Raw genomic sequence first — 18028 nt, forward strand, 5'->3', positions numbered from 1 at the left:
GAAGGGAAGGCTGCGGTTCGGAACCACCGACCTCGTGTTTTGTAGCTGGACCGTATGGCCTTTCCCGAGGTGTGTGGGTAAATTCTTCCTTGTTCTGGCTGCCGTTGGGTTCCGTACCTGCTGTAAGGCTGCAAAGCTGGAGCGCTGCTGGGAGCCCTCACAGCACCAAGGCCTGCAGCACCTCACCTTCGAGCCCCTGCGAGGTCCCTCAGCCAGTGACACTGCCGTGATCTCAGAACCGGGCCTGAGCTCCGCTGCTTTCTCTCGGGATGCTTGGAGCCTCCTTGGTCTTCTTAGAAAATCTCGGTGGGTTAAGGCTGCACAGCGCTGGCATGAGCACACACACTTGTCCTTCTGTCTTTGAATCGCTCGGGAAACTTTCCAGATGCAGCTGCCCTGGCCGGGCTGGCCCAGCACGGCATCGGCGGCTTCTCGCTGCTGAGGTACCTGCGGTCTTCAGTGTCCTCGTTAGAGCGGTAGCGTGTGGCACTATGTGTGTTTACAGCGCTATACTTGTAAATAATAATAATAACGCCTATTACCATTCGCGGTGGGTAAACGCCTCCAACTCCCAGGCAGGCGCCGCTGCCCTCTCCATGAAGTTCGCCCGTGCGCCCCTGCCCCAGGTGCCCCCTGGCCGCAGGTGTGGGGCCCCCCGGACTACATTTCCCGGCAGGCATCGCGGAAGCGCAGGTGTGCCTCCCGGCGTGCAGCGCGGCCGCCTTCCTGCGAACGCATTGGCTGTGCCGAGCGGTTGTTCCGCCCCGCCGTGCGCCGCGGCTCTCGGCGGGGTCGGCCGCGGCGCTGGTCCTGTGCGGGCGGCGGGCTCCGGGGCGGGCGGTGGTCGGGCCTGCTCGGACCCGGCCGGGGGATGGGTTTCCGGGCCGCTGCCCTGGCGAGGGGTGCAGTGTGTGAGTATCGGGGGTGGGGGAGCCCGGGGTGCTCCGTGGCGGCAGCGGGGGTGATGGAGGGTTGCTCTGGCTCTGGCGGGGGGTGCGGCTTAGGGAGGGGAGCGGGGCAGGCCCGGCCTACGGGGCCTGTAGCCGGCGTCTTGCCTTGGGGCAGGCGTGCGTTTTGCTTTGCGTTGTGGTCATCCCTTATTGCTGTAGTGATCCCTGAACTTTGTTATCCGGTCAAATACAAGCTCTGTCGGAGCAGGTTCTGTGTTGGAGCAGGTTCTCTGTTGGAGGTTTGCAGCTCTCATGCTGTCTCTGCACGCCTGCCAGAAGCATTCCCGGTGTTGAAGTGTGGGTTTGGGTACAGAGTAGCTTAGTTACCTTCCTCATAACATACAGCTGAAACCTGTGTCCTAGCAAAAGCATGGATGAATGTGGTGACAAATGTTTGGTAACCTGAAAAGAGTGAGACTGATAGTGTGGAACAAGCCTTAATAGTACAATGAAATATGAGGTATTTAAGCATTATTGCGAGCAGGGTAGTTCACACGCAAATTTAAATTATATTAAGAACTGCTCGGAGGTGCTTATGAGCTTCAACTTGGAAAAGTTTATGAAGAATGGATAGAAGTGACATTGATGATTAAAATTTTTACTTCAATATTCTTTATTGATAGGGATTTGGTAACAATTATTTCATGCAAGTAAGAAATTTTCCTTTTTGCCTTCCATCTTACCCCTTCTGAAGTGCAGCTTTAAAGAGGTTTGTAGAACAGATGACTTCCCAGGAGTGACCTGAGAGAGGATTGAGGTTTGATGGACTTTGTTTTCAGCATGAGTTCCTGGAGCTGCTTTTCCTATATCTCTGCTGATCGTTTCTGTGCTTTTGTCATTTGCTACTTCTTTCAGTCAAGCCTCAATTACTATATTAAACTAACTGACTGTTTTGCTGAACTGAAAGTCTAAAAAACATATAAGACTTGAAAAAATTTGGTTAATAATTTTGATGAACTTTGGAATTATCTACCCATTAGGAATGCAGTGTTTGGGTTTGCAGGTTTTACAGACCAATGCAATGTGGCTTTGTAACTTCTTACCTTGGAAAATAAATTCCTATCATGAAGTCTCTTCTGTTAAAGGCAACTATGTTATCTTTTCTCTTTTTTTTGGTCCTTATTTGACTTCAGTTGAACTAGCAGTAAAAGGCAACTGCATTTGCATCACCACATACGTTTCACCATTGCCTGATACTATTTTTTTTATATGTAAAGTTTGTTAAATAGGTTCTATGTTCTAGCATTTTCAATTCAGAACAAATAATTGGTTTTAGCCAAGCTGCTAGTCTGTTATCTGAGTCACTGTGCCTAGACTTCAGGTAACTTCTAGCCCAGGTGTCCATAAATGTCACTTGTTTGAAGAGATGTCAACTACATGCATCTTAATTCATGCAAGGTGCTGATATCCAGTACAAAGAATAGCAGCAGCCCCTGTCCTATAAATACATATCCAAATAGTGTACAGGGATACTAAGACCTGTAGTTAACTTAATCTGGGTAAAATTGAGGTATTTTCCCACTTTATCTTGTAAAGATAAAATTAATAAGGTACCTGGGATCAAATTTAAATTGATATAATTCTTTTTAATAGCTGGTAATCATCATCTGTGAACCCTGCCACCAGATGGTGTTATGACATTTGAGATGTTATCTGACTTCAGGTGATTATAGGAAAATAAGAGGATACTATGCATTAAATAACTTACTTGTTTCTATTAAAATGTTTTTTGTGTTTGTAGTGTAAGGGAATTTTCTCCTGTAGTCCTAGACTATTTTACATTTTAATCCCAAGTTGATAGAGCCCCTAATGTTCAGCGCTGGGACAAAGTGCCTGTCTTATGGAGGTGTAAGAATTCAGACAGACCCCAGTATTTCTATTGCCAGGTCATTAATGACTGCTGTCTTGATGTTTGGGATCCTTGAGTTTAGTTGGTACCAAAGCTCCATACACTGTGTGACCTGACTACCTTGATTTGAGTGCCTCAAATCACTCTCCGGTGGTTCTCAATACTCCATAGTGACTGCATCAATAGAAGCAGGCTGATGACTGACTGAATGCTCTCCTACATGCCCTCTCTTGCATCTACGTAGATCCTTCTTAAGGGAGTCTGCGTCATTTTGCCAAGGCCAGGTACCCGCTTCTGTGGGACTGCAATAGATGGGATGTATAGAGTAGTCTGTTTTGATTTGGTTTCCGAGTTCTTAACTTCCAGTCAGCAAAAGAGACATAGTATGCATACCTGTGAGGGGTATTAGAAGCTTAGATACTGTAGGAAAGGAAAAAAAGATACAGCCAAATGTTACAGAAATAAATGTAAAATTAAGTGGCAGGTATTTCTGTCATTCTTATAAGGGTCTGTTTGTGGAAGACCTTTTATAAAGTGACACAAGGTTATCAGAATAAGCTGACGTGAGTTCTTTTGTAAGTCACAGAAATATCTAAATTGGGTAGATCATTTGTTCCACATACTGCAAGTCAGTATGTTGCTTCTTAATAAGACTTTGTCTCAATCATTAGCAATTATGTTCGAGGCTGTAGTGGTAGTAAGGGTACAAAGACAATGCCCCTCTCCAAAGAGTGCTGATAGGGGTCTTAGTTGGAGTACCATGTGCAGTTTTGGACATTTCCGTAAGAGTGTGGACAATTTGGAAAGAGGAACAGGAATTTTAATAGGCACAGGAAATGTGGTGTTCGAGGAAAACATCTGAAGAAAAAGAGTTTGCATATGTCTAAAATCAAACTGGGAGTATAGGGGAAAACAGGAGCTTTCCAGGTTTGTGGATTTTAGGTGTCCAGAATGACAGCATACAGCAATGACGCTGAGCAGCTCTCCATTCCGATGAAGACAGTGTATATCCCTGAATCTTCTGGTGCGTAAAAAGCTATCACAAGTAAGAAAGCAATAAGGTATGTACTTCTGCTAGAGAGGAGTTATTATCTCGGATTACACCAAGGAAAACTTAGTTTGGCTATTAGAAATTTATTAGCATTGCTTATATATAGGGAATTAGAAGATGCAGTTTGATTATGACTTAAGGCATATATATTCTTCTGGTCTGTACCCCATCCTTATATTTACCTGAAGATGGATATCAATGAAAACTCTGTGTTCGTGCCAGATGTTCCTGTGCCTGCACTGGTCTCTTTGTGTAAGGTATTTCTCTACAGTCTTCTTATCTCCAGTGTACCTTCCCTGTATATTGTGTTATAAAAAGCCAGCCGTACTTGTGGGATAGCATGCAGACAGTTTCTGCTGGATGTCTTCTAGGCTGGTTAATTGTTTCAACTTTACTGCTTTTAACAGGAACTTAAAGCTCTTTGATCTGTGAAATAACTCTTCTTTCCTTTTGGCTCAATGTCAAAATAGTAGAGCACTCAGCCCCCCAATTATAACATTTGTTGTGCAGTGGTACTCTTTCAGTGCTGAGGGGTCTAGAGTACCCTCAGTCTATCATGGGGGTAAAGTTAGATCTTGGAAAGGAGGGAGCAATTTACCTTAAAAGTCTTGCTTTTCATGCAAATATTTTAAATATTGGCCTGTAATACAGTTATCTCCTTTGCCATGTTAAAAAACCCCCCTGTGACTACAAAGTAGTTTGCACAGTGCATGGCAGTGTGCTAGAGGAGAATGATGCTATTAGTTGTGACTTAACTTTAGTAAGTCCTTAAGTTCCTGGCTGTTGATCAGGTTGAGTTGCACAGGCCAGTGTCTCAGTAGGAAGGTTGAAGTGCCTCCTGCATATGCCCGGAAGTGCTGTTAAGGTGATTGGTAAAGTTACAGTCTAGCGAGGCGATGCATAGTGAATTCAGATGCCTCAAGGGCAGTGAATCTGGGAAGGAAAGTTAGTCTTGGTTTGTCAGTGCCTTATTCCATGTAAATTCTGCTTGAGGTGATAAAATTTGAGCATAGGCATCTGTCTTGTTTTGGTGAATTACTTGGTTTTGTACAGCGTTCTCAGAGTGATACAGGGTTTTGATGGTTTTACAGTCATAAACATTTTCCCTAAGAAAATCTCTCTGTTGCTAGGCTTTAACAAAACGTTATTTGGTTAGATTAGCAATTGTTACTGCTTTGTAGCATTCGTTTATTACAATAGGTGGTTGGATACAACTTTCAAAGGCCTGTATGGGGTTCTTCAAGTTTTCCTGCGAAAAGACCAGGCTTCTGGGCAGACTAGCAAAATAATTTATGCTAATAATCAAACTACATATGGTCTAGCCTAGCAGTGGTTGTTTAAATGCTTTCCAGGGCCTAAATACACTTTCATTCCTAATTCTTCTGAGCAATAGGCTTCTCTCCAAGTCAAAATGACCTGTATCCTCCCATCAGCCAACTAAAGATTTAATAAAGGCACTTTGTGGTGAGTTGCTTCTTTCTTCTCTGCTCTTCTCTGCTGTATCTGTGGCAGCTGTATGACTGTTCTCCGGCTCAACAGGACATGTGCTGTCGGTTGCTGCAGGAGAGAAGTTACTAAAGCAATAGGAACAACATCCCTGTGAGTTGCTCAGGAGCGTGTTGCTGCAGAGCATTCTGCCACAGTGAACTTCTAGACTCCTCTTCCTGTCAAGTGTAGAGTTTCCACTGCTCGCTGCAGGGACATGCAGCATTTAGGCAGGCCTTTAGATGGGCCAGCACTACTGATCTCTGAGGCCTCCTGAGGATTTCCAGGCAGCTGGAATGCTGGGCTGCCCGCCCCACTCCATGGAGCTTGTGGCTTTATATAGTCAGTGTGTTCAGCCACTGGTCTGTAACAGATTTAACCTTGACATACATTTTTAATGTATGTTATCCGGTAAGGCTGAATAACTGTGGACAAATGGATGTTGTAGCAGGAAGTAGTCTAGTGCCTCATTTTCTTTGTAGACTATTTTTACTTGTGAGAAGTGTTCTCCAAAATCTCTCTAGCAGACTTGCTTAAGTTAATTAAAACTGTGTGGTGTTTCCAAGCTCTAGGCAGGTGCAGGCTATGGGCAAGTTGTGTTTACTTCACATAGTTGTAAAATGCATCTCTTCACTTTAAAACAAACAAAAAATCACCCACTGAACAGTTACATTCCCTCAAAATAGAAAGTTGTCGTAACATCTCATTTGTTTTGAAGGCTTTGCGTTTTGCTATTGACACATTTCACTTTAATATGGTGGTGAGGTCTTTTTGGCAAAACCTTATCTTTGCTTGCAGTTTTCTAATTTTTTAGGGCAGTGCATTTTCTCCTTGCCATCCCATAAGAAGTAATTTTGCATGCTATGCAGCAGGTTGGTGATTTCAAAACCACAAACTGTCAAATCTGATAAAAGCTTGAATGTTTAAAGTATGGGGGTGTTTTGTTAAGATTTCAAATATGTCTACATTTATGTAGAGAAAGCTCTGTTTCTGACATTTCTCAGTATGAAAGTTTTGTGATTGAACAGACCAGTGTATGAGGAGATGAAAAGCTGTTACTGACTACATGGCTCAAAAGCTGTCTGGTTCTTGTCACTGTTGCATAGTGAACGAGGGAATACCTTGAATTTATACTGTTTTTCAAAGTAGTTTGTGAAAGTTCTATTACAGTGAAATTGGAGTACTTCATTAAAGAGAGCCTTGGGTTTCATAGCAGGATTTTGGAGAAAGCGAAGAATAAAGGGAAGTGGTTTATCTCTATGTAGACAGTTATTCAAGAGGCTGTCTGGAAATAGAATGTAGGTCTGTCTTCTCCCAGCCTCTGTAGCATCTACTAAATCTCTGTACTTCTGAGTCCTTGCCTTTAAGGGCTTCTCTATGTGGAGGTGAAAGTTTTACTTTTCATAGTAACATCCAATAGCATTTGCATTCCATTAGTATTTTTAGTACTCTGTCATAACTAACGCCCAGTTGATTGGGCAGTTAGCCTGAAACTCTTCCTGTAATCGTGTATAGTTGCTATATATTTTAATTAGCTAAAACAGGTGTAATGTCAACTTTACTCGTGAAAGCTTTTCAATGTTATGAGCTAACTGATGTCAGTAAGTCACCACACTTTACTGGCCTGCTTTTCCTGGTTTAAGTCCTATGCTGCTGTTTCACCCTTTTGCAGAATGAATTCTGTAAATACTTGAGTAGTCTTGAACAAGATCCTGAACACGTGTAGGGAATTATTCTGCTAAACTACAAAGTAGTGCTAGTGAAGAATGTTGCGGGAGTAGGTAATATTTTAATGCAAAAGGAAATACCTGAAATTGGTGCAAGGATTAGCACCATTGCTTTTCAGGAGTAACTTCCTATTAATCACATTAAAACAGCTCTTCTCTGTTGGAGAGGCATCTAAACCTTTGTCACTTGTGTATAATTATAAAAAATTCTCTTAGATCTGTTGAGCTGCAGCTGCACAGATCTGTGTATAAACAGTATGTTGATGGTGTGCTCCTATACTCACTTAATAACCTACTGAAAAAACATGAAGCTGAGATAACTTGATTTCTGTCTCTACTAATTTTAGCTTAAATTTTCCTTAGCTACTGTATCAGTTTAGATATGTTTAGAAACAAGTTATACTCTTTATATATGGTTTCAAATGATTGCAAAATACTTTGTTCCAAAACTTCTGTGTTCTGACCTTCCATGAAGGCAGGTGCTTTTGGATGCACATTACAGATATCATATGGATTTATATGCATGATCTATATGACCTAGGCTGGTGCAAAGTTCTGAATGATCTTGTGTCTTTGTTGAGGGTGATTTGTTAAAATAAATAGCTGTTACTAATGATTCAAGTACATCAGGTACGTATGTGATAAGGCTAGAGAATGCATATTTAAACATTCTCAGGTATTTCAGTGAGATCAAGAACGGCACCTTAGGAATGCTGGATGGGGAACATAAGAAGATGATTGAATCTCCTGTTGTGTTTTAAGTGTGTTTGTTTTGGTATGATGATGTGGATTTTTTTTTTTAGGGAAGAAACTGTTTTCTCTGTTGTCTAAAGGTGAAAGGGCTATTGCAACTTTCAGATCATTCCCCTTTAGGCTGGACAGATGCTGGTGCATAAGTTAACTGTAAATGGACATGCAGATCTGGAAGAAATGAGTTATTTTTCAAAGAACCACGTTTTGGAAAGAGAATGGGAGTGGTTTTACTTGCTTATTTTGTTGTTGACAGTTGGACAGTACCACTGAATGTCAGAGCTGCTTTACCAGTAGGTAATCTGGGTTTGGTAAAAATCCAGTTCTTGCCCTTTGCTTGCACCTTGTAGTCAGTACCAGATTTGGAGGGTTTGATGCCCCTGATACAGAAGGTTGATGGTAAATAATTAGAATTAACTTTGTAGGATAAGCTGTGGAGATGAGCTGTTGAAGAAGGCTCTTGTAGGTTAAGTTTGATGGTATTACCTAAGTTATCTCTGAAGTTGACTAATGTAAGATAGCAAAGCTTGGAAGGATTAGTCTTTTTGTTCGGAGATATAAGCATGCCTAGTAGTAAACAGATTAATTTCTTTCCACTTTACGGTGAGGAAATGCCTCTGCCAAGCTGATAAAAAATTACTATGATACTTGATCATTCTGCATTTTAGTATCTTTTAAGAGAAAGAAGAAGGAAAAGATTATACCCTGTTACTTATGCAGACATGTCCCTCTTTGTATTATAGCCTAGACTATTATGTACCTCTCTAATTGAATTACTCTCCTTATGGATTAAACATTGCTGTAAAAGACATATGGCATTTAATTTGACCTACTGCCGCTTTCATTTACGTATATGCAAGTCTTAAGTAGATTAGTGTTAAGATGTTTAATATTCCCGTGTAAAGTTTTGAATAATATTGTACTGTTGGGAATAATTAATGAAAATCAATAGCTTTTATTAATGATTCGATTACAGAATGTATCTTAATGTTGTCTAAATTGAGTATTTCAGTACATGCATATGTGTAGTTCTTACAGAGATTAAGAAGAAAAATACTGAATTTAAATCACTTTATGCTGTATAAACGGACTGATAAACCTTGAAGTCTGGTGGTCTTTAATGTCCAGAATGGCTTTCTTTTTTTTTTCCCCAGGGCCTTACAAATGTCTTACTTGGGTTGCCCTGTGTACGAAAATAAAGGTCTGAGTTTGCCCTGCTTGGTTTCCCCAATTCCTTACCTCCATCTCATCATCCTAGTTGAAAAATGTTTTGTTAATCTGATTTGAGTAGCTGAGAGGATTGCTACAGATTTCTGTTTGCTTGTAGAATGACTGCCATGTCTTGGAGGACAAGGAACAAAATGAAAGAAAGGGAAGTTAACTTTTTATTATACCATTTTTGATGACTATTCAGAACTACCTTATCTTTTTTTGGAAAATATTGATAATGCATAAGAGGTATGTATTCTCTTAAAGAAATGTAGCACACATTTTTTCAGGAATAGTAACTTATTTTTACTTTTCTTGCTAAAACAGATTAATGAAAAAAAAAAATCCTCAATGTTGGTTCTTAGTAAATTATTTTTATTTGCAGGCATGGGGTAAGATCTTTCCAGAGTAATAAGCATGGTTCGAGAACGAAAATGCATATTATGTCACATTGTCTACAACTCAAAAAAGGTAAATAATTAATGCTTTACATCTATCAGTAGATACTGATATAAAGATACTACTATAAAATGTGTGTAAGAAATGCTTCCATTTTAAAATCGTATAAGGATTTTTCCCTCTAACAGGAATATTATTAATCTAGATGTCTCACAAATCAAATATATATTTGCATGTGCTTTAGAGTATATTTCTTGAACTGTGCAGTATGTTTGATTCCGAATATTAAAAATATTGAGGCCTTTGAATTTTTTATACTGTTGTGAAAAGTGAAAAGCACTCAAATTCATTTGGCTATAATTTGTGCTATGTTAAGAGTACTGTAATACACAAATTTTTTAATTCCTTTTGGGACATCTGTGTTACTGCATGGAAGGAGAATGTGGAATTATGCAGCATAGCATGTGGTTTCATTAATCATGGTTTTTTGGTTGGAAAAGACCTTAAAGATCATTGAGTCCAACCATTAACCTAACACTGTCAAGTCCACCCCTAAACCATGTCCCTAAGAACCTCATCTGTGTGACTTTTAAGTATCTCCAGGGATGGCAACTCAACCACTTCCCTGGGCAGCCTGTTCCAATGCCTGACAACCCTTTCCGTGAACAAATTTTTCCTAATATCCAATCTAAATCTCCCCTGGCACAACTTGAGGCCATTTCCTCTTGTCCTATCACTTGCTACCTGGGAGAAGAGACCAACACCCTCCATGCTGCAACCTCCTTTCAGGTAGTTGTAGGCAGCAATAAGGTCACCCCTTGGCCTCCTTTTCTCCAGGCTAAACAAGCCCAGTTCCTGGGCTCCTCATCAGACTTGTGCTCCAGACCCCGCACCAGATTTGTTGCCCTTCTCTGCACTCTCTCCAGCACCTCAATGTCTTTCCTGAAGTGAGTGGCCCAAAACTGAACGTAGGATTCGAGGTGCGACCTCACCAGTGCTCAGTACAATGGGACGATCGCTTCCCTAGTCCTGATACAAGGATGCTGTTGGCCTTTTGGCCACCTGGGCACACTGCTGGCTCATGTTCAGCCGGCTGTCAACCAACATCCCCAGGTCCTTTTCCACCAGGCAGCTTTCCCACCACGCTTCCCCAAGCCTGTAGCGCTGCCTGGGGTTGTTGTGACCCAAGTGCAGGACCTGGCCCTTGGCTCTATGGAACCTCATGGAATTGGCCTCAACTGAATGACCCAGCCAGTCCAGATCCCTCTGTATGGCCTTCCTACCCTCCAGCAGATCAACACTCCCACCCGATTTGGTGTATTCTGCAAACTTACTGAGGGTGCACTCGACCCCCTCATCCAGATCATCGACAAAGAGATTAAACAGAACTGGCCCCAGTACTGAGCCCTGGGGAACACCACTCGTGACCGGCCAACTGGATTTGGCTCTGTTCACCACAACTTTTTGGGCCTGGCCATCCAGCCAGTTCTTTACCAGTAAAAAGTATGGTCATCCAGGCCATGAGCTGCCAGCTTCTCTGGGAGATGCTGTGGGAAACAGTGTCAAAGGCTTTACTGAAGTCCAGGTGCACAACATCCACAGCCTTTCCCTCATCCACAGAGCGGGTCACCTTGTCACAGAAGGAGATCAGGTCAGTTTGGTGTGTGTCTTCTGTGTACTGTGTATCATGCAAAGCCTGCACTGAAACTGAGTGTTTCTTAATGGACCTTCATATATTGCTTAGCCATGTAGGACATTAATATCTTGCAAATACCAATGTATTAATTCATACAACTCTTCAAGGTTTAAGATGTTGCTTGCCCTTTGCTGATGGGATTTTGATGAGTTCTTTGAAGATTTCCAAACACTGGCTCAAACGCAAATAGAAAGTGAAATATTCTGAACTGCTTCTTTTTGCTGAATTGTGAACATTCTTTCTCTTCCAGCAGCTCTCTTTCATTAGCAATTAATTATACTACTGCTGCAGTTCATGGATCAAGGTTGCTGCAAACCAACATGTTACGTACATCTCAGTTTCTGAAGTGCATCTAGTGGAGTAAAATAGTATGTGATGATGAAGTAACAGCTGTGTCATAATACAAATACAGAGGGGCGGCTGAGATTGCACAGGAAAACAGTGTTTTAAGTGCTATGATTCTGGAGTGTGGTATCAATGGCACTTTTAATAAAAATTATGATTGACAGCTATTTGTCAAAAATCCATCTAATAAGCTTTGCTGCATGCAGTCCTGTTTGTCTTTCTCCTGGAATTCTCCTCCGCTTCTGATGAATTGTAATGACTCCTGTGTATCCTTCCTCAGGAAAAAGGTAACAATATATGACTTCCTAAGAGTATGACTTCTTGTGCTTTCACGGTCATAGAAACAGGAATGGCAACTACTGCAGCACTACAGGAGTTGAATAAGTCTCCCTGCGACACAGGAGAGTTCTCAGAAGTGAGCTTTTCAAATATACACCATCTTGTTTTGTTTTGACCAACTTTGCTTTTTTCCCCATATTGAAGGAGATGGAAGAACACATGAGAAGCATGCTTCACCACAGAGAACTTGAAAACCTGAAGGGAAGGTATGAGAACAATCTTACATCCTTCCTCTCTGTGCAGTTTGTATGTCACTCTCTGGAAGACCTCATGTCCTATTTCTCATACAAGCTGAATTGCACAATTTATATTTATGTGTCATTTAGTTGCGTGTCTTGTGATAAAGCTGACCATGTTCTCTTAACATGAAAACTCAGGAGGCAAACAGTGATTTGGAAGAAAGCTCTCCTGTATTTCTTGGATCACAGTGAAATAAAATTAAAAACCATGCTTTTCAGGTCTTGGCAGTTTCATGCTTGGTTTCTTGGAAGCACTAGAATTCTGCCTCTGGCAGAATTATAAACACTGGTATTTTCCTTTTAAAAACATTTTAAAAATGTTTTTAGTCATGTAGAAACCATTATTGATCTTTTAAACCACTGTGAGAAGACTGGTATCTTGGACGTGAAGTCTGCATCTGCTTGAGTGACTGCCTTGTCCTCTGCCACCCTGGTCCAGTTGTTTGGTTAAGGGACCTAACCATGGTGGATGGTGTTTTCCTTCTGGTTTCCTTTGTGTTATTTACAACCTTTGGAAAGCAGGAGGGAGTTAAGGGGTATTCAAACATCATCCTGATAATATGGAATCATGGTGTAACCAGAGTGCACTTCAAAGTGCTTTCAGGTGTATGGGTTTTGAGGTAGCCAGAGAAGTGAGATAGTCTGCACTTCAGTATTTGACCTACAGACTAATTTTTAATTGTCTTACAGGACAAACTTTTAATGGAAATGGCATACCTCTTTTAAACACCTTTTAAAGGACTAAGAACTGATCCTCTTTCAGCTCTTGGAGGTGTGGGATACTAATGTCAATGTAGTTAAGTTGTGCCAGCTTGAATTCTAGTAAAACTCTTGAACTGTTTTGTTTTATGATGTTTCAAAGCAATGGGAACTTTTCAATTAATTTCTTTTCAGTAGAGCATACATGTAGCTGCAGAAAAGTGTCCACATTTGGAGTACAAGATTGTATTACATGTGTGCCACAGCTGAAGACATTTGTTTGCGCCAGCTGCACGGTATTTTGTACTACTGTTGTGTATAATTGCTAAGTATTGCTGTAGTTCATCTAAATGAGCAACCTAATACGCTTTTAGGTTAAGGCTTCCAGAAAATCTGTGGCATATGTGTATGCCCACTTATATCTGCTAACATTTCAAATTGTCTCTCTAAAATAGAAAATAACCCTTATTGCAGGACAATAAGTAAAAAGATACTGCTTACCTCAAAGTACACATTAACTGTCAGTAAATAACCTCTGTTGTCTGATTTGTACTTCCATTTAATATTCAATTAATTTATCTGGGGCTTCACAACAGGTTAGTAAACTGGGAAAAGAACTTCCATCTTCAGAATCTCCATCATCAGCCTGTCTTCAGACAGGGCTCTGTGGACTATCAGAGTGTTAAAATATATTTGTTTTAGTGGGGTTCAGAAAATCTTCAATTTGTCCAGATTAACAAAGTTGTTATTGTGTCACATCGAGAAAATGGACAAAAGCAGCTTCTTGGAAGCTATCTCAGTTTTTCAAATAAAAACAGCTTTGCAGTAAAGATGGAGGGCATAAAAATGATAAATTCCCCGCATTCCCCACCTTCTCTTTTTTCCCCTGCCATTGCCATCTCTTGCTCAGCCCTGTGCTTCTTGGGATTTTTGTTGTTGTTGTTCCAAATCAGCTACTTACTTTAAAGAAAAGAACACAAAACAAACCCCAGATCATTTTGTTTTCTTCTCTGCAGTGCCCTACACAACTGGGTCTTAGGAGCTACCAACGTTCTGAAAATGTGTCTGGAATCAAGCACATCATGTTATTCAATATCCGTCCTGTTGGGTGTGAAAAGGGTTTTCTCTGTTACCAAACAGCTGGGTAGGGGTTGCTCAGGAACCAGAACGTCCTCAGCACTAGACACTGATTTAGAGATTCCGATCAGCTGACTTGTAGAGCATTTCTGTTCTGGACTTTCTTCTTCTGACAATGGTTCTGAGATCCTCATTACAGAAAGCGGTGAGGATTACAGCTTAAAATTTCACATATTTTGGCCTCTTATTTCTCGCCTTGTAAGTTATTGGGTTTTTTAGTTAATGACTCCTGAAGGTAGCAGTAACTTTTAGAAATTATATATTGCGTACACAGCGGCTTGCAAGTGATCTGACAGTTCTTGGTTTTCTATTTCTATAAGACTGGAATTAAATTTGTTTCACCAGCATTACATTTTCTATTATTAAGGTAACTGTCTTCATTATTTGTTCCAGAAGAATGCATGGAAGATGTTTGTTCTCAAAATGAATAGTGAACTTCATTTTCACGGTGCAGCAGCAGCCTTGTTCTTTTCCCCCATGCTTCTCCTCCTTCCTCCCATTTAAGTTTAGTCAAAGTCCTTTAGGCGTCTTACAGCCTTGTGAAGCACAAGCAACAGCCTTGTGAGTGTGTTTGAATTGTGTAACAAAGGATAATACCATTAAACTGTAGTATCAGCATCTTACTACCTTCAAATTTGACACCCAATTAGAAGTCACTTCTTAGACTTCCTGTAGGGAAGAGGTAAAGGAAATACACACATTGGTTCACACTTTACACTTTTTCAAGTTAACTTAGTAATCTCAAGGGATATAATAATTTTCTGAAACATTTTAAGGCTCTTCTCCTTTTCTTGAGGTCTTATTCCATGTGATGTATAATGAGTCAAGCTTTAGTGGTTTTTCTTTTTTTTTTCTTTTTTTTTTTTAATTGAAAGCGAAATATTGCTCTTGTCAAGGAACATCTGACATACACATCCAGTAAATAAAGCTCTTGGATGTTTTCATATCGGAAATACTTTTGTCCTTTTTATTTCGAATTGCTTTTGGCCTTCTTGTTAAACAACTAAGATTGTGTGATGTTTCTGTATGGTGAGGAAATGTGTAGACCTGATCAATGTGTGTCCTGGAGTGTGCCCAGTTCTATCTGATATTAGTGGGAAAAGGGGAAGGAAAGAAGTAAAGGGAATCAAAATTCCCTTAAGTGTAACTATCTGAACTCCCAACCAAATCATTTTTAATTAAAGCAGTTGTTTATATAGGAAAAAATGGTGTTTTTTCTTTAGGTTCATATAGATTAACAGCAAGACAGAGAATTCTAGTCACTACCCACTGAAGTCTTTTCTTTCCAGACTCTCGGTACAAGAACCACAGCTTATTAACTAGTAACTCGCAAGTTAGAAATGGCAGAAAGAAATTCTTTGTCCTTATGCCAGCTGCGAACTCACTGGCTTTGTCCAAGGTTAGGTAAAATTTTGTATTTATTTAGTTAGTCTATAGATGAGAGTGAAAGTTGTATGGAATATTTGAAATGTGGGTCTTATGAAGGATCTGAGTTGTTTTCTAAAATGTAATTAGTACCACTGAATTATGTTTCTCCTTGAAGTGTCCTTACGACTCAAGTCGAATGTTATGTAAAAAGAGCACCTTTTTCAGCAAGAAGCCGGCTTCTGATTTGCAGTTTGCCTGGAAAACACAGGTTAAATTTGTAAACTGTTGGCTTTGTACATGAAATTTGTCCAAATGTTTCATCTGAAATTAGTTAGGCTGCAACATACAAAAAAAATGACATGTAGAGAGTGTAATTTTTATTAATTACTCTATTTAAAAAGAAACCTCTAGCTGTTTCTGACTGCGTTGGTTAAATATCTCAGGTGCGTTAGTAGGAAAACCACGGTTTTCTAGGATAAATAAAACATACCTGCTGACACTCCATTAAGCAATTCCAGTAAGAATGTTGGCTTAATATTTTGGGTGAAGAGGCATCTTTTGATCTTTTCTCAATTTATTTTTAACTTTTCTCTAAAGAACAGGGATTCAGGTTTGCCTTTTTCCTTTATGGATTCCATTTTTTTGACCCCGGGCATGAGCTGCGTGTTGGTATTATAATGCTGCTGTTACAAGACTTTGGTCTCAAGTGTGCTGTGGGGATATGCAGATCTGCCTTTCTGAGTTAAATGGCAAAATTGAAGAAAGCATTGTATAGGCAGGCAGTGAGTCCTAATTTGGTCCTGCTGAGTTATTTGCAGTTGACTATGCTCTCATTAAGTTTTTTCCCACTTTTTTTAACTGGTGAACAATTTTTCCTTGTTTAGGTTTGCTATTAAGAATGTATTTCCTTAACAGTGGAGTATTGAAAGGATTTGTCAGGAGAACAAATGAGGTATTTTAGAAATCTGAATTTCTTAAAAAAGAAAAAAAAAAAAGTAAAAAAAAAAGTTGTAACCTTAATCCAGTGTTCACTGAAACACGAGTAAAGCCATTTGTCTGACACAGCTGTCAGCTTCCTCCAGCTGAAATAATTTCTGTATTTTTTAAGATAAGTCGTCTAAAGTAGAAAGCAGACCTCATGCACACTTGAACCAAATAAAGTGCAGTGAACTGAAGATACCCTTCCATCACTCACTGTGCTGTGGAGTCTTTGGATTCCAGGCAGCAGTCTCAGCTGTCCCAGTTTAGGTTCTGTTGTGTCAGGATTGGCTGTATCCATGTGCTGCCTCCTCCCTTTTCTAAATTTCACTGGGGGAAGGCTCAAGGCAAGGATTAAATGTAGAAGCTGTCACCAGGCTTGCCCAGTGCAGCTGGCACCATGGATGGGCTTCAGAGCAGCTCCTGCTAGCTCTGCAAGCCATCCACTCTGCCTCCTCGCTCACTATGTTTCCTCTGAAAAGATTTTGAGTACAACAATTCAAGAAGAATTCCTTCCCCCAGTTAACGCAGCTTTATTACCAAGTCTTTTACCTCTTGATTGTTGGAAAAAAAATCTTCTGAAAACTGACCATCAAAAAACAAGTCCTTGAAAGAAAAAGCCAGAGAATTCAAGTAACTTAAATATACTGAGCGAAACCTAGTTGCTTTGAATGCAAGCACATTCAGAGGAAACAAAGTAAGACCAGAGGTACCTACCATGCCTGTTGGCAGGGCTGAAAGTCCCCCCTCTGCCTCTCTTCCTAGGGACAGCAACCACGAATGCCGGGTGTGCAGAGTGACACTAGTGGGTTTGTCAGCATACGCCAAGCACATCTCCAGCCAGCTGCACAAAGACAATGTTGATGCCCATGACAGAAAAAAGGAAGAGAAAGAAGAGGCAGAAGAAGAATACCTTGATAAAGAACTCATTCAACTAATCAAGCAAAGGAAGGAACGGAACCGGTGAGTTTTCCTTTCTGAAAGGCTTAATAAATGCGATAGTAGTGCTATATTGTTTGAGGTAGGGAGTATCTATAGGAACCTGGCCTTTGAGAAACTGTCGTTGAACATGTTTTGTTATAAAACTTTAATCTGTCTGTTTTTAAAACGAATTGGATTGTTCTCTCAATGTCATGCTGTTATCTCATAATCCTTGAGTGAAATTTCTTACCCGTTTTATCTTGCTGCTTACCATTAGGCAAACACAATTCTAGTGTCTTGCTATGGAACAGAATGATGCAGAGAGTAATAAGTCTTGCCCTTTATCTTCCATGTGACTCTGCAATTGTGCGTTGCTGATATGATGTTCCAGCTGGGAATGTATTGTTGCAATAGATTTATGGTGTGGTGATGATATCAAAGAGGCAAATGGTTTTTGAAAGATATTCTTGCTTGCTGTGGCTAGAAGTTTCAATTAGTGTCTCCAAGTGCACAAATCTGTGGAGATGATTTGGTTTTGATACTATTCTGTCACACTAGGGTGTCTCTATACTACACAATGGACATGTTTTTGTATTGGTCGATGTAGGTAGCAACAATGTCTCTTTTCCTGGTTTATGGTAAATGAGTAATGCTGTCAGTAGGGTGGTATTCTGAGGCAACTAAAATCTTAGAAAATTGCTCTGCTGGATGCCAGTTTAGAGAGGGGAAAAAAAAGAAGTAAGTATACAGATTAAGCTACTAGTACAGCAAAGTTGTTTCCATTACATCGTAATCTAGTTGAGTCAGCTCCTAGAGCTTATGGTATCACTTAGTCATTGTTTCTTTGAATTATTGTCTTAGAGCTCACTTTATCTTATGCAGTAGG

General features: G+C 40.4%; 1 protein-coding gene across 3 annotated transcripts in view; it reads left to right on the forward strand.

The window, feature by feature from the left end:
* Nucleotides 1-9414: 9414 nt before the first annotated feature.
* ZNF106 (zinc finger protein 106) overlaps nt 9415-18028 on the forward strand; it is a 33384-nt gene continuing 24770 nt past the window's right edge. For 2 of the 3 annotated variants that reach the window (XM_065636548.1, XM_065636549.1), the window contains exon 1: nt 16595-17184. In XM_065636548.1, the coding sequence (XP_065492620.1) occupies nt 16940-17184 (245 nt within the window). In that variant the 5' untranslated portion in view covers nt 16595-16939. Of the gene's footprint in view, nt 9493-11944; nt 12007-16594; nt 17185-18028 lie in introns of those variants that run through there. The other variant, XM_065636550.1, reaches the window with a different exon arrangement.

This window comes from Caloenas nicobarica, chromosome 5, assembly GCF_036013445.1.
Source record: "Caloenas nicobarica isolate bCalNic1 chromosome 5, bCalNic1.hap1, whole genome shotgun sequence".
Classification (NCBI taxonomy): domain Eukaryota; kingdom Metazoa; phylum Chordata; class Aves; order Columbiformes; family Columbidae; genus Caloenas; species Caloenas nicobarica.